Source organism: Dipodomys merriami, unplaced genomic scaffold, assembly GCF_024711535.1.
Source record: "Dipodomys merriami isolate MVZ:Mamm:240054 unplaced genomic scaffold, mDipMer1.0.p SCAF_15, whole genome shotgun sequence".
In the NCBI taxonomy this organism is placed as follows: domain Eukaryota; kingdom Metazoa; phylum Chordata; class Mammalia; order Rodentia; family Heteromyidae; genus Dipodomys; species Dipodomys merriami.
Window position 1 is genome coordinate 30,894,068 of NW_027202826.1, and position 13,768 is coordinate 30,907,835.

Sequence of the window (13,768 nt, forward strand, 5' to 3'; positions counted from 1 at the left end):
CCACTCTACTCTCTCCCAGCGCCATCTTGGCTGCCCATGTGCTCTACAGTAAACTGGGCTCTGCCCATTCAACCCCCTCTCAGTGCCATCTTTGCTGCCCATGTGCTCTAAGGAACTCAGGGTTGGAGTCCTTTTGCTAAACACATGTTGCTAAGGACTAGCATTTTGCTGCTTGAGCCACAGCTCTCCTTCCTGGTTTTTAGTGGTGAGATGGAGATGTGTCTCAACCACTTTCCCGCACAGACTGGCTAGGAACAGTATCCCTCGATCTCAGCCTCTTGAGTTGGTAGAATGACAGATATGAGCCACCAGTTCCTGACTTGAGAGATAATTTGCTAAGACAATTCACCTATTTCTAGAATGAAGTAGATACCCATACCAATGACCATTACTTTGATTTTAGAAATGTTTATTTATAACATCACAAAGCATAACTGATTGATACATATGCAGTGTTATTGCCAGTTTGGTAGTGATTAGTATCAGAAAGGTATTCAGCCTTTTTTCCCACACAACTAGACAATTGGGATCTTTTCACAGTTTGAGGGTCCCGTAGATTTTATTTCATTTTGTAAGAGTTGACAAGATATGTAAGAGAACATAGAAGACAAGCGTCAGTGTTTCCTGCATGTAATTCTGGCTAGTCAGAAGGATGCCATCTGAAGAACATGATTGGAAGACAGGCTGCTCAGTGTAGGCGATGAGAATTTTTATCTCTACTTGAAAGAGTGTGGTGAGTAGAGTTGTGTGGCATAAAATGGTGAATACTTGCATAGAAGCCAAGGACATCTCTCTGTATGCATTCAATCACTGGAATATAACTAGACAAAATAATTAATACTATGTAAATACAGTTATAACAAATTGACTAGAGAAGGCTCAATAGTCAGGGGTCATATGTGTTGAGTAGAGTTGCAATTTAAAGTAAAAAAATACACTAGGCTGCAGTCATGGATTTAAACCGACTATTATGAAAGGATTTGAATATTTTTAACAGATCTTATCCAGGCATTACCTTCAGGATAAATGAACACAGAGTTTCCCATAAGGTTGATATTTACAGGGTGACATTTAAATAGCAGGCTAAATACTGGTGGGGCAAATATGCTTGTGAGCCAAGGACTGGTGCTGAGATCACATGGTATAGAATAGAATATATAATATTGCACATTGTATTATATATACTATATATATCTACCCACAAATACAGTGCATACGCACATATTTAGCATGGTCATTCCTCTGCATAGGTTTACTAAGGCCTAGTATACATTAAGAGCACTAGGACATTAAGAATAGATTAGAGGGGCTGGCAAGGTCACTCAGTGGTTGAGTGCTTGCCTTGCATGCATGCGGTCCTGGGCTCCATTCCTCAGAAACATATTTGCAGAAAAAGCCGGAATTGGCACTGTGACTCTAGTGGTAGGGCGCTAGCCTTGAGCTGAAAAGCTGAGGGACAGTGCCCAGGCCCAGAGTTCAGGCCCCTCAAGTGACAAAAAAAAAAAAAAAAAAAAAAAAAGATTAGATAAAAACACTCATCACATTGGATTATAATGAAAGAGTGTGATGCAGATCAGTCTCATAATGTGTCACTTGATCTCACATTACACATAAAGAAGTGTTTTCTGGCCCCTCTTTGCCCTTTCTGAGTGGTGGGCTGGACCACTCTTGTGCTATAGTGCCAACCCACTTTCTCAGGTGAACCACTACAGGAATACACAGGTCTTCCAGGTACTGCCACACAGAATGTGACCTGGTGACAGGAGGGCTTCTAAGGGACTAAAGGCCCGGTGGCTGGATGAGGTGCCCTGGATGAGGTACGATTCACATTCTGGTACACACGGCACTGCAGAGACAGTGAGGTTCAGCACACTGCTCAGATTCTGTGCAATTTACAAACTATGCATTGTTTGTTTCTGGAATTCTCCTTTAATGTGTTCAGACAATTGACTGAGGTTCACTGAAAGTGTGCTAAAGAGAACTGCTGATTTGGGGGATAATATCACAGAAAATAAGTGTCTTAACAAAGAGGATCAACTATCTACATTGGGATACAGAGGAAACATGCCAGAAACCACCCGAGAATGCAATGTAGATGGTCTTGAAAGGGAGGAGAAAATCCACAAGTCAGGTGTCAGTTGTAGCCTATAATGTTAATTTGAGCTACTCAGCATACTGAGGTCTGAGCATACTGAGGTGAGGAATCTTTTGAGACTCTTATCTCCAGTTAACTACCAGGAAAGCCAGTTGCCAGGTGCCAGTGGTGGCTCATGCCTGTAATCCTAGCTAATCAAGGGGCTGAGATCTTCCAATCCTGGTTTGAAGCCATCCTGGAAAGGAAAGTCTGTGACTCTTATCTCCAATTAGTTGCATCAAAACCTGGAAATGGTGCTGTAAATCAACTGGTAAAGTCCTCACCTGCAGCAAAATTATCCCAGTGATATCCCCCAGCCTCAAAGTTCTAGACCTACTCCTGAAAAAAAGGTAAACACAACAAAAAACCCAAAGTGTAGCTGTAGCTCAAGGGGTTGAGCACTTGCTTCAAGCAAAAACTCTCAGACTCTCTTAGACTTCAGCCTCCTGAGTAACTGGGATTCTAGGAGAGATACTGACACCCACTTGTTTCTCTTTTCAATTAGCTTAAAACTAATTGGCAAGAGTTTCATTTTGGTTTTCTATACATTCATAGACTGCTCACTTTTTTAATTACATTCCCCTATTATTCAGAATCCTTTTCATCCTCACTTTTGGTGAGTTCCTTTCACTACTTTCATGCTCTCAGATAACTTTCTTCAATGACCCAGGGCAGGCTGTTTGACTTTGTGCCCATGGAGGATTCTGTGTTGCTTCCTCTTTGGCTTATTACAAATGAACTGCTCTTTGGATCTTCACACAGCAGGGATGGGAACCTCTCATCCACACTCCCCAGGCCTTTAAGGCTCCCAGAATCCTGGCAAGCATATGCTTCTTGTCAGTGCATAGTGTAGAACACCTGTCTGGCCAGGCCATGGATCCAGTCACCATGTCTTAAAACAAACAAAGAAAATCCTTGCTTGATTGGAGAAATTAACAGAAGGTAGAAGACGGGAAACTTTCCCAGAGTGGTAAGTAGAAGACAGAAATTCAAATTCATCAGCCCCTCCAGATTTCATTTAAAGCCTTTCACAACCAAGCTAAATTTGAGGGATCATGTGGACTGTCACCTGCAGAGTCTCTATCCACATTCACATTGTTATTATAACATGTTTATTGTATAAAGTAATGGAGTTCACAGGGACATTGCCATAAATCTGACAGCCTGCCATGACCAAATAATACCATTTGGGTATCTAACTTCTCTTACACCAGTAGTAACTACATTATATTGACAAAATGTTAACATTGGAGAAGGTCACAGGAAAATACTTGTTTTCCAGAGAGTGGTGAACTACTCTAAAGACTTTCCCAAAGCAATGAGATAAACACCAAAAGAACATGAAAGTGCAAAATAAAAATATGTGATAGAAGTCCTGAGGTTCTGAATCTAAGCTCAATTTCTGAGATGAATCCTGGGGAAGAAGCTATAATTAGCTACCATTAACAATTCAGACCTGGATTTTCTAAGAAACCGCTATTAAATTTATTCAATTGGTAAAATTATTTTTTTTCACAAATTATCTGAAAGGAATCTTCAGATTCTGACATGATCCTGCTTGATTTGAGAGCTGAAAGAAACTAATTGTGAGACTGCACAATTAGATTGCCTTTTGAAAACAGACACCTCTTGCCATGGCTTTGGTCTCCTGACAGGGTAATGAGCTGTGATCACCTTTGGGAAGAGAAAGAGGTGGTGACCTGGCCTGCAACATTCCCCTCAGGACAGAATCTTCTGGATTAGCCATGGCCTAAACCATCTCCCAAGCCTGGGCAGCCTCCCTGCTTCTCCTCCCCAAGGGCAGTTCAACTGTTCATTTAAATTGTTCCTGCTTCCTGAGGCCACCTGACATTTCCACAGTACCTGAACTCTCCTAAGAGACAGGAGTGAAGTCTTTGGCAAATATTTTGTGAGCATTTTCAATCAAAAACTGGACCAGGGCAACCTGTAACACAAAAGGAGACATGAACACTTCTCTTGTCTTCTGGCAGTTATGAATCCTCTGATATGTGAATCTTGGAGCAAACACACAGAGGATTGAGGAATGTTGGGAGAAACTCAGAATTTAAATTAGAAGCGATGTATAAGCCACTTTTGTCAAAGACACAATTTTCAACCTATGGATGGTGTTTATAGACCAGAGTTTGAAACACAATGAATGGACTAAAGGCATAGTGAGTCACTTTGCTAAACTGCCAACATCTTTGTAATATCCAAAATTATATATTCCTTATGGCATCATTGTTATACCTCTAAATAGAATGTTTTACTTACTGTTGTATATACTAATGTTGAAAAGAAAATCATTGAATAGAATGAACTGATGAAATTCCCTTCCAAAGTGCCCTGCCTTAAACTCAGGCCAGCTTGTGTGTGGAGCTGTGGGGAAGGAAGAGCCCCTGCAGAGGAGCTCTGTGTCATGCAGCTGCAATCCCTGCTCCACACTGCTGGGCCTCAACCCTGTGGCAGGGTGAGCCTGGCAACTGCCCTGGTCTCATATACCCTCTGTTTATGTGCAGACATTTTAGAATAGTTCACTAGTTTCTATTTTGTGTTGTGAATGAGGAATACAATATATTGATTATATGTTAGGCATCTCTCAAAAATCCCTGAAGAATCTTTCCCTTCAGTTGGGTGTATTTGGGAGGAAAAGTTGCAGACCTTTCATTAGTGGGAGGTAATCATAAGGAGCTGAGCTCAGAGAATACTGAAGGATTCTAGTCTGTTCCTCTCAACTCTCTATCTCACTCTATGGACTAGATCAGTACAAGTTATTAGATGATACTCTTTACAAATGGGAATCTGATGACTTATCAACAGGGACCAATATTTCTCTGAATAAAAACAACTGATAGTGGGAGCCTAGGCATAGGATAGAGATCCTAGCCTTCATGGTTAAATCCCCTTCTTATCAGCAAGTGTCTGGACATGAACAGAGCACTGGGCAGGATCTCCACCTACATTGTAAAGAGGAAGACACTAGCTTGAAAAATATCCAGGGATCACAGAGGCACAATGGCAAGAAGAGAGCTGAACTTTGCTGGATGGACTCACTGTCACCATTGTCATCCTGCTTTCTTCCCAAGCGTTTGTCAGCCTAGACTCTTATATACTGAAGGAAAAGAGAAAGGACCACACTGCTGCTTTCTCCTTGCTGCACATGTTCCTAAACCTCACTAGAGATAGGGTGAACTCCTCTTGCTCCCAAGACCTGCAGTCCATTGTGTCCTTAAATCCTGGACTGTCAGGCATGTCTTTCCAGATCCAACCAGCCACTCTGCTCATCAGGATGAAGCTAAGAGAGGTCATTACCTTTCTCATGAGTGGAATATCAAATCCTACCCTGGCATCAGGGGGTGGAAACATCAAGCTGGTGGCTGTGGACACAGCTAGGTTGTAGGAGGTCATCAAGTTTAGGGAGGAATTCTGGTGGATTTGGCTTAACATTCCAAACAGATGTTTCAGCAGCAGTTGGTTGCCTCTGGGCAGCATTTCTAAAAGACTGAACTCAGAAAAACACACTTTCAGGTAAGTAATTACTTGTCGCAGATTCTACATACACAAAGTGCCTTTTCTATATGTTGGACTGAACTAATTGAAAGTATAAAGAGAGAAGGATATTCTTTAACCTACTGCATAAAATCTATCCTTGAGATGACTACACTACACATTTTCATGGAACACATATATTTAGAACAATAGAATGATAGTGTCTTATATATTAAATCCTGTATTGGTTCATACTGTACTCAAGAAAAATCTTCCTGAAAAATTAAACAGCTAAATTATTTCTGAAATGGCAATTATAGAGTCAGGTTTAGTGATCACATCCCAAAGTACATACTATAATGAGAGACTCATTCCAAGAAAGAATGAATATAAAAAATTTCATTGAAGCAATATAGACTTTGATGTTTATGTTAGTATTTGACCAAGCTGAGATCTTGCCCTCCCTACATGGGTCCATCAGTATAATCTGCTATCCATCAGTGTTGACTTTCCTTATGTGTACATGGGAAAGAAGCTATGCAAACAATACCACAGGAAAAAACTCATTCATACACAGAGTATAATTGCCTGTCTCTATGAAGTCTTGCATGAATGTGACCAAATGAAAATTTTACCAGACTCACAATTATTTCAGCACCTCAAGCTCTCTACTCCATGAGGCTACTTTTCCCTAAGAGTGGAAACGTTGGATTTTTGAATCCTATCCAGAGCAGACTCATTTCCTGCATCCTACCTCTGGGCCAGAATGATTTTCTCCTCTTCATGGTCTTCATCCATGATCCTAAGCCATGTCTCATACATGCCAGTGTAAAACACACCGCCTTGCACATTGCGAAGAAAATCCTTCCAGAGACAAAAGCAGGATGTTCTGATGGAACAAACTATGTCATACAGTTATAACATACAGGTGGAAGAAATGGATTGACCCCCATCCCTTCTCAATGAGTGAATCTGTGACCTACACTGCCCTCTCTTCACTTCCCAAATAGACAGGTGCCAGCAGCCTCCCCACCTGAACTGAAAGCACAAAGCAGAGCATGGCAGTGCTGCTGAGGCAGGAAGGATTAGGGACCCGGTGAAGACAACTTAGAAACAGGTATTTGGAAACATGCATGTGCTATATTTGCTTCAACCTGAAAGAAGAGGATCGCTTCTTTTCCCAAGGAACAGACTCCGTTTCAAAACAGGCTACACCTCTTCCTGACAGGAATGCACTTTCACTTAAAAAGTACACCCACACATCACAAACAAGAATGGAAAACAAGAGCCAGAAACATCAAAAGAACTAAGCGAACAGTCACTACTTTAAGAATCTTCGCAAACACCCACCTTTATTAGGTACTGTGGGAGTGAAGACCCATCTTCCCCTTTCTCTGAAAACTCCTACTTGACAGGAAGAATCTACTCTAAAGAATAATGCTAGGTATGCAGTTGTTCTAAATCCTATTGCTGAGCTGAAATAGGCCCACACATTTCACCTGTTTTTTGCAGTTTTAATTGAAAAAGTAGTGTTTTTTTAACTAAATACTTCTGTACATATCATATGGGAAGGACTAGGTATACAGTTTGTTAGTTCTGAATTTTGGGTTAAAATTCCCCAACACTCTGGAATGAATGAAATACATCATCTTACACCTGTGAGTACCAGCTGGTTACCTTTCCTTTTACATCCATGAACAGTACCTATATTAGGTTCCTTTCAGCCTGTTGGGTTAAAGCACCTGTCCAACCTCATCAACATGTATCAATATGAATTTAGATGTAGCATCCCTTTATGATGAGGGTTCTGGAAAAATTAGGAATCCAGGGAACATTCCTCAATATAATAAAGGCTGTATATGATAAACCTACAGCCAGCATTATACTTAATGGTGAAAAACTAAAGACATTTCCTCTTAACTCAGGAACGAGACAAGGATGTCCTCTCTCTCCACTTCTCTTCAATTTAGTATTAGAATGCCTAGCTACAGCAATAAGAGAAGATGCAAACATAAATGAGATCCAAATAGGGAAAGATCAAGTAAAACTGTCCCTTTTTGCAGATGACATAATCTTGTATTCAAAGACTCCCACAGACTCCACTCCCAAATTACTCAAGCTGATTCAAAATTTTGGTGAAGTACTAGGCTATAAAATTAACCCTCAAAAATCAATAAGGATACAAGGCTGGGAAGGGGGGTGAAGGGTAAACAAAGGAGGAGGCTGCAATGCTTGGTAAGAAATGTATGCATTATCCTGTCCATGTAATTGTAACCCCTCTGTACAGTATGTTCTCAAATAAAATAAAATTAAATTAAAAAACAATGGCTTTTCTGTATGCGAACAATAAGAAAAGCACAGCTGAAATCAGGAAAGTAACTCCATTCCTAATAGCCCTCTCCCAATAAAACACCTAGGAATTGACTTAACCAAAGAAGTGAAGGACCTCTATGATGGAGACTTTAAAAGCAAAGCAGAACTTAGAAAGAGGGAAAACCTCCCATGCCCCTGGATTGGAAGGATCAACATTGTGAAAATGGCTATACTTCCCAAACCAATCAACAAATTCAATCCAATACCTAACAACATTCCAACCTCATTCAAGAGGAAATAGAAGAGGCAATCCAAAAATTCATATGAACAATAAAAGACCCAGAATAGAAAAACAATCCTCAACAGAAAGAGCAGTGCTGGAGGAATATCAAATTTCAAACTCTACTAAAAAGCCATACTAAAAAAACAGCTTTGTACTGGCACAAGAAGAGACCACAGGACTAATAGAATAGAATTGAAAGGCCAGAAATGAACCCCCAGACCTATAGCCACTTAATCGTTGATAAAGGAGTTAAAAAATAGAATGGAAGAAAGACAGCCTCTTCAGTAAATGGTGCTGGCAAAATTGGTAAATCACTTGTGGAAAACTAAAGCTAGATCCTTATATATCACCCTGCACCAGAATCAACTGCAAATGGATCGAAGACCTCAGAGTCAAACCAGACACTCTGAAAACATTACAGTACGGAATAAGAGAAACCCTTGGTCTCCTTGGCTTAGGCTGAAATTTTCTTAATAGAGACACAGAAACACAACAAATCAAAGAAAGGTTGGGATTTCATGCAAATGGCATTGCATAAAATTACAGAGGTTCTGCATGGCAAAGGACATAGTTAGCATGAGCAATAGAAAGCCAACAGATTGGGAGAAGATCTTCAAAATCCATACAATGGACAAGGGTCTCATATCTAAAATTTACCTAGACCTCAAAAAATTAAACACCCCAACAACAGCCAAAGAAATAAAAAGAAACAACTGACCAATGAATAAGTGGGTTAAAGACTTAAAGAGAAACTTCTCTGAAGAGGAAAGAAGGATGCCAATAGATACATGAAAAAATGCTCAACCTACCTAGCCATAAAAGAAATGCAAATCAAAACAATATTGAAATACCACCTCACCCCAGTTAGAATGGCTATAATCAAGAACTCTAATAACAACAGATGCTGGAGGGTATATGGACAGAAGGGAACCCTTCGGCTTTGCTGGTGGGAGTGTAAACTTGTACAACCACTTTGGAAAGCAGTATGGAGCTTCCTCAAAAGACGCCACATAGAGCTCCCCAATGACCCAGCAATCCTACTTTTGGGCATTTACCCAAATGATCACAAACAAGACCATACTAAAACTATCAGCACTACTATGCTTATTGCACCATTATTTACCATAGCTAAGATATGGAACCAACCCAGATGCCCCTCAGTAAATGAAAGGATCAAGGAAATGTGGTATATATACACCATGGAATTCTATGCCTCCATCAGAAAGAATGACATTCCCCTATTTGGTAGGAAATTGAAAGACTTGGAAAAAAATACATTAAGTGAAGTAAGCCAGGCCCAAAGAAACACAGGTCCCATGGTTTCCCTTATTTGCAATAACCAGCATATGACTGAGACAAGCAGAAATGGTCACATACGTTGATGTTAGGCGAAATGAACTCCAAGGTAAGTATTCAAATGTTTTTTCTTTCTTGCAAATGTTTCTAATATAGGTATATTTTTTTGTTGCTTTGTATATCCCTCTCCAATGGTACAAGCCCTGTTTTCACTGTATTTGATGTTCATATACTTTGTGTAGGGCAAAGTAAAATACAAATTGTTTAAATAGGGATACAGATGGATGCATTGCCACAATGAGATGTACAAGATGTTATGTCGAAAGGAACTGTACAACTGTGGCGCAAGGTGTGTGTGTGTGTGTGTGTGTGTGTGTGTGTGTGTGTGTGTGTGTGTGTGTGTGTGTGTGTGTGTGTGTGTGTTTGGAATTGAGGTGGGAGGGAGATGGTAAGTGATGGGAAGGGGAAACAAAGTAGTAGGCAACAATGCTTGATAAGAAACATACCCATAAATCCTCTGTACAGTATTTTCCAAATTAAAAAAAAGAATTTAGATGTTGCCAATTTTGGACCTTTGAATCTCAAGGTTAGTGACCTGCACATGTAATCTTCTCCCTCAAGATCATTTTGAACAACTGATCACTAATTCTTGATCCCGTAACTTGGCCTATTAAAATGTATATACACAACATGACACAAAGGGGAAAAATGCCCACAGTGTTGGGTGTTGTGTTAACATTCTCGAAATGGCTCCATGGTACATTCATCATGGTCCTGAGCTTATATTCATCTCCAGGCTGGGTAAGCAGAACTCGGTATGCGTCTGTCATGTTATCACCAGGTACAAGACCAGAGAAGCTGAGATGTACTAGTCTACCTCTGGCTAGTCAGTGATGTGAGTTTCAAGTGGGCAGTACCATAATTGTTATTCCATGCACAGTAATGCATGCCTATCTTCCTGGCTGAAAATTATTAGCATGGCTAATGTCCACACCAACAATGAAAGGACATAAAAAAGACCTAGACCAAGTAAGAAAAAAATTATTTTTATAAAGCCATTCTTAGTCATTTTCACATGATTTTCTGCAGTGGTGTTCACAAAGAGCAAAACCTATATATATATTGGTTCTCTATTGAATACTTCCTTCTACAAGCATAAAGATATTTGTAATCTTCCTGTATCATTTCAAACTTTATGTAATGTTGGTGAAACTCAGGTGAATTTTCAGAGAGCACAGCTGTTTGGGATGCTTAATGATCAAATTTAAGGGTAATATGGTTAGAAATGACTTTTTAGGTAAGTATAATAGTGGGATGTATGGGAAGAAAGAAAAACAGAAGAAAAGGTGCAGATGGAGGATACTGAGAGAAGAGGAGCATCTGCATATCCACACCAACTTTCCTGTAAAGGTATTGGAGATGGGCAGGAATGGTGGCATGAGCTGGCTCTGCTGGCCTGGCAAATCATGATGGGACTCATTCGGGCCTTCACCTTTGGTTATGAATGTTTACAAATTCTATATCATTTTGTGCCTTTGTGCAACCTTCCTTAAAGAAGGCAGTGCTGGGTGCTTGTTTGGCAAATATGTGGCAGGATTTGTTTGTGCTCATAGTTGTATAGTGATGGCGATTTACAGTGATACAGTAAATCAGATCACTCATTAGTCACATTGGGCATGGGTGTTCAGGTGGGAAGATGAGAGGAGCTGAGGTGAGAAGACAAAGTATACAGACAGAACACACAGACATGTGTCTTTTCATTTCCCACATGCTTGATGTGTGAGGCCCCTCGTGGTTCTTGGGTGATTGTGGTGCTGGTGATGCAGTGCTGTGGGCTCACAGTGAAGCTGCCTCCCTGGGTGATGCTGGCTGTGTCCTACCTTTAACACTGAGGCGACCACAAACACGGATTCCTGGTGCAGGTCCAATGGGGCTCCAGACATGAGTTTTTCTTTGAGGGCTCTGACGGCATTGATGCTGCCTGACTTTCTGAAGATGCCCTCGGTGAGCCGCCCCTCCTGACTGAGGAAGGAAATCATCTCCTGTGTGGAGGAGAGGAAAGAAAGCCTGGGTCCTCCATGCCCACCAGCCCAGAGCACCACCTCACACTTCTGTAAGTAAGATGTCTAAGTGTGCAAGTCTCCAGTGCTCAAGCTAGGCAACCTCATTAATAATTATGTTCAGTGGTTGGAAATATATTCTTTTGTTGTTTTCTTTTATTCTAGGGTCTGACTCAGAAACTTTGAACAGTGAATGGATTTGTCTGTGTAATGAACTGACTCCTGCACCTTCTACTTAATGCTTCCAGCTTCAGCTGGCCCAGCCTCCTTCTTACACACGTGTCCCCTCACACCTTCCCAAGAATGCTAGCTTCCTGCGCATTTCTTCTTTTTTAATTTCCCATTTACACCTTCTGTAGTTGCTAGATTCTTCACATCCCATTCATACTTAATCCATTAGGAAGTTTTCCCTGATTGTATTCATCACTGGGGCCTGGCTCTCTTTGGTTCTATTTTGGTGTCCCCTGTTTCAGAGTGGACGACTTGTAGTGTGACCTTGGACACAGTCCCTTCGTAAGCCCTAAGCCCTTTCCCTCCCTCAATCCTTTATTCATTCTTTGGGTCCTTCCCTCCATCTTTTCTTTCCTCTTCTCATTTCCTTCCCTCCCTCCTTCCTTCCTTCCGCCATGCACACATATGGCTCCGGTGAAGTTCAAAGGCCCACTAGCCAGGCTGCCTTTGTTTCTCCTGACCCAAACATCTTTTATTTTATTTTATTTTATTAGTGTGAAAATACTGTACAGACTGGTTACAATTACATGGGCAAGATAATCAGTAAATTATTATCAAGCATTGTAGCCTCCTCCTTTGTTTCCCATTCCCATCCTCCCCCCCCCCCCGAAACCTCATTGCTTTCCCCCTCTCCCGCCCCCCCCTCCCAGCACCAAAGTTTTAAAGTTCGTTTTAGATGTAACAACTTGTACATCTCATTGCTGACCCAAACTTCTAATCCTCTTTTTTGCTACAGATTTTGGAATAGTAATCAGTGGACATTTCCTCCTGGGCTGGCCTGAAATTTTAGTCCTCCAGTTTCCCGTGTCCCAATAACCTGGGTTTATAATAATGTACTGCTTTCGTACAGTAGTATGTCCATTTTTAGATTTTCTATTATTTTTCCAAATGTGAGATTAGAACAAGGGTGATCTTATCTGCCTCCTAAAAATTCTTGATAAAAAGTAAGACCAGGGCATTCTCTGTTGCATCCAAGGGAAAATTCCCATCATGTAGTAGTGATTGTACACATGATAGACATCCATTCATCCAATCCTCACACACACACTATAGTAAATTAGGATTTTGGGTGTGCATGTATGCATGGCCTGAAGCTTTGAACTGATGGCTTGAGTGCTGTCAGTAAACTTTCATGCTCAAGTCTTTTGGCCTAAAACTTCAGCTGAAGTTCTGCCTCTGGTTTTTCAGTGCTTCATTAAAGACAAGAGTCTCATGAACATTCCAGTCTGGGCTAGCTATGGAGCAGAAGTCTCACATGTCACACTCAATCTCACACTTCTGAGGAGCTAGCATTAAAGGTGACTCAGTGTTGGCTGGTTAATATACCAGGAAGAAACCGTGAAAAAATATCAATGGTTATTCAATGATACTCTACCTCGTTACTTAGATTTTGTTGGTTTCTATCAGAGGTTGAAGCTTCTTTTTCAAACAAATGAAAGCAAAGTAATATCTTTCTTTTCCCTTTTGCATACATCACCTAAGAGTCACCATTGTAGCCAGTTTGAAGCACACAGTCCATTGGCCTTCAGTACAAACACAATACTGTGTGACCAGCTTCCTCAGAACTTTTCCATCTTCCTCCATAGAATGGGCAGATCTTTTAAACACTATTTGTCCATCCTCCTCTCTGAAAACCAACAACCACCAATGGGCTTTTCTGTTGCTAATAAACATTAAAATATGATCTTGTCTAATATATGTAAATAGACTGAGGAATGTCTGAGGAATGTCTATGTATGTGACTGGAGACATTTGCAAGTTGGAAGAATAAAGCTGGAAGGGAGCAGGAAGGATGGAGACTCAGAGCTTCACATGCACAGTGCCTGGTACTCCAGGTCTGCAGCAGGGAATGTTGCCGCTGGTGCACCAGTCCCCCACTGAAGAGAATACTTACCTGATGGGCTTGACTTAGGGAATTGTACATTGTGACATGTTTATACCTGGTAGCAATAGTAACAAAGC

The 13,768-nt window shown here is 40.9% G+C and overlaps 1 protein-coding gene across 3 annotated transcripts in view; it reads right to left on the bottom strand.

Annotated features, from left to right (window-relative positions):
* Positions 1 to 406: 406 nt before the first annotated feature.
* Positions 407 to 13,768, bottom strand: part of LOC138826799 (rho GTPase-activating protein 20-like) — a 35,036-nt gene continuing 21,674 nt past the window's right edge. For 2 of the 3 annotated variants that reach the window (XM_070022045.1, XM_070022044.1), the window contains exons 14-18: positions 11,396 to 11,557; positions 6,378 to 6,487; positions 5,447 to 5,636; positions 3,998 to 4,079; positions 407 to 821 (exon numbers count right to left, since the gene is read on the bottom strand). In XM_070022045.1, coding sequence (XP_069878146.1) covers positions 4,008 to 4,079; positions 5,447 to 5,636; positions 6,378 to 6,487; positions 11,396 to 11,557 — 534 coding nt within the window. In that variant the 3' untranslated portion in view covers positions 407 to 821; positions 3,998 to 4,007. The remainder of the gene's footprint in view (positions 822 to 3,997; positions 4,080 to 5,446; positions 5,637 to 6,377; positions 6,488 to 11,395; positions 11,558 to 13,768) is intronic. The other variant, XM_070022046.1, reaches the window with a different exon arrangement.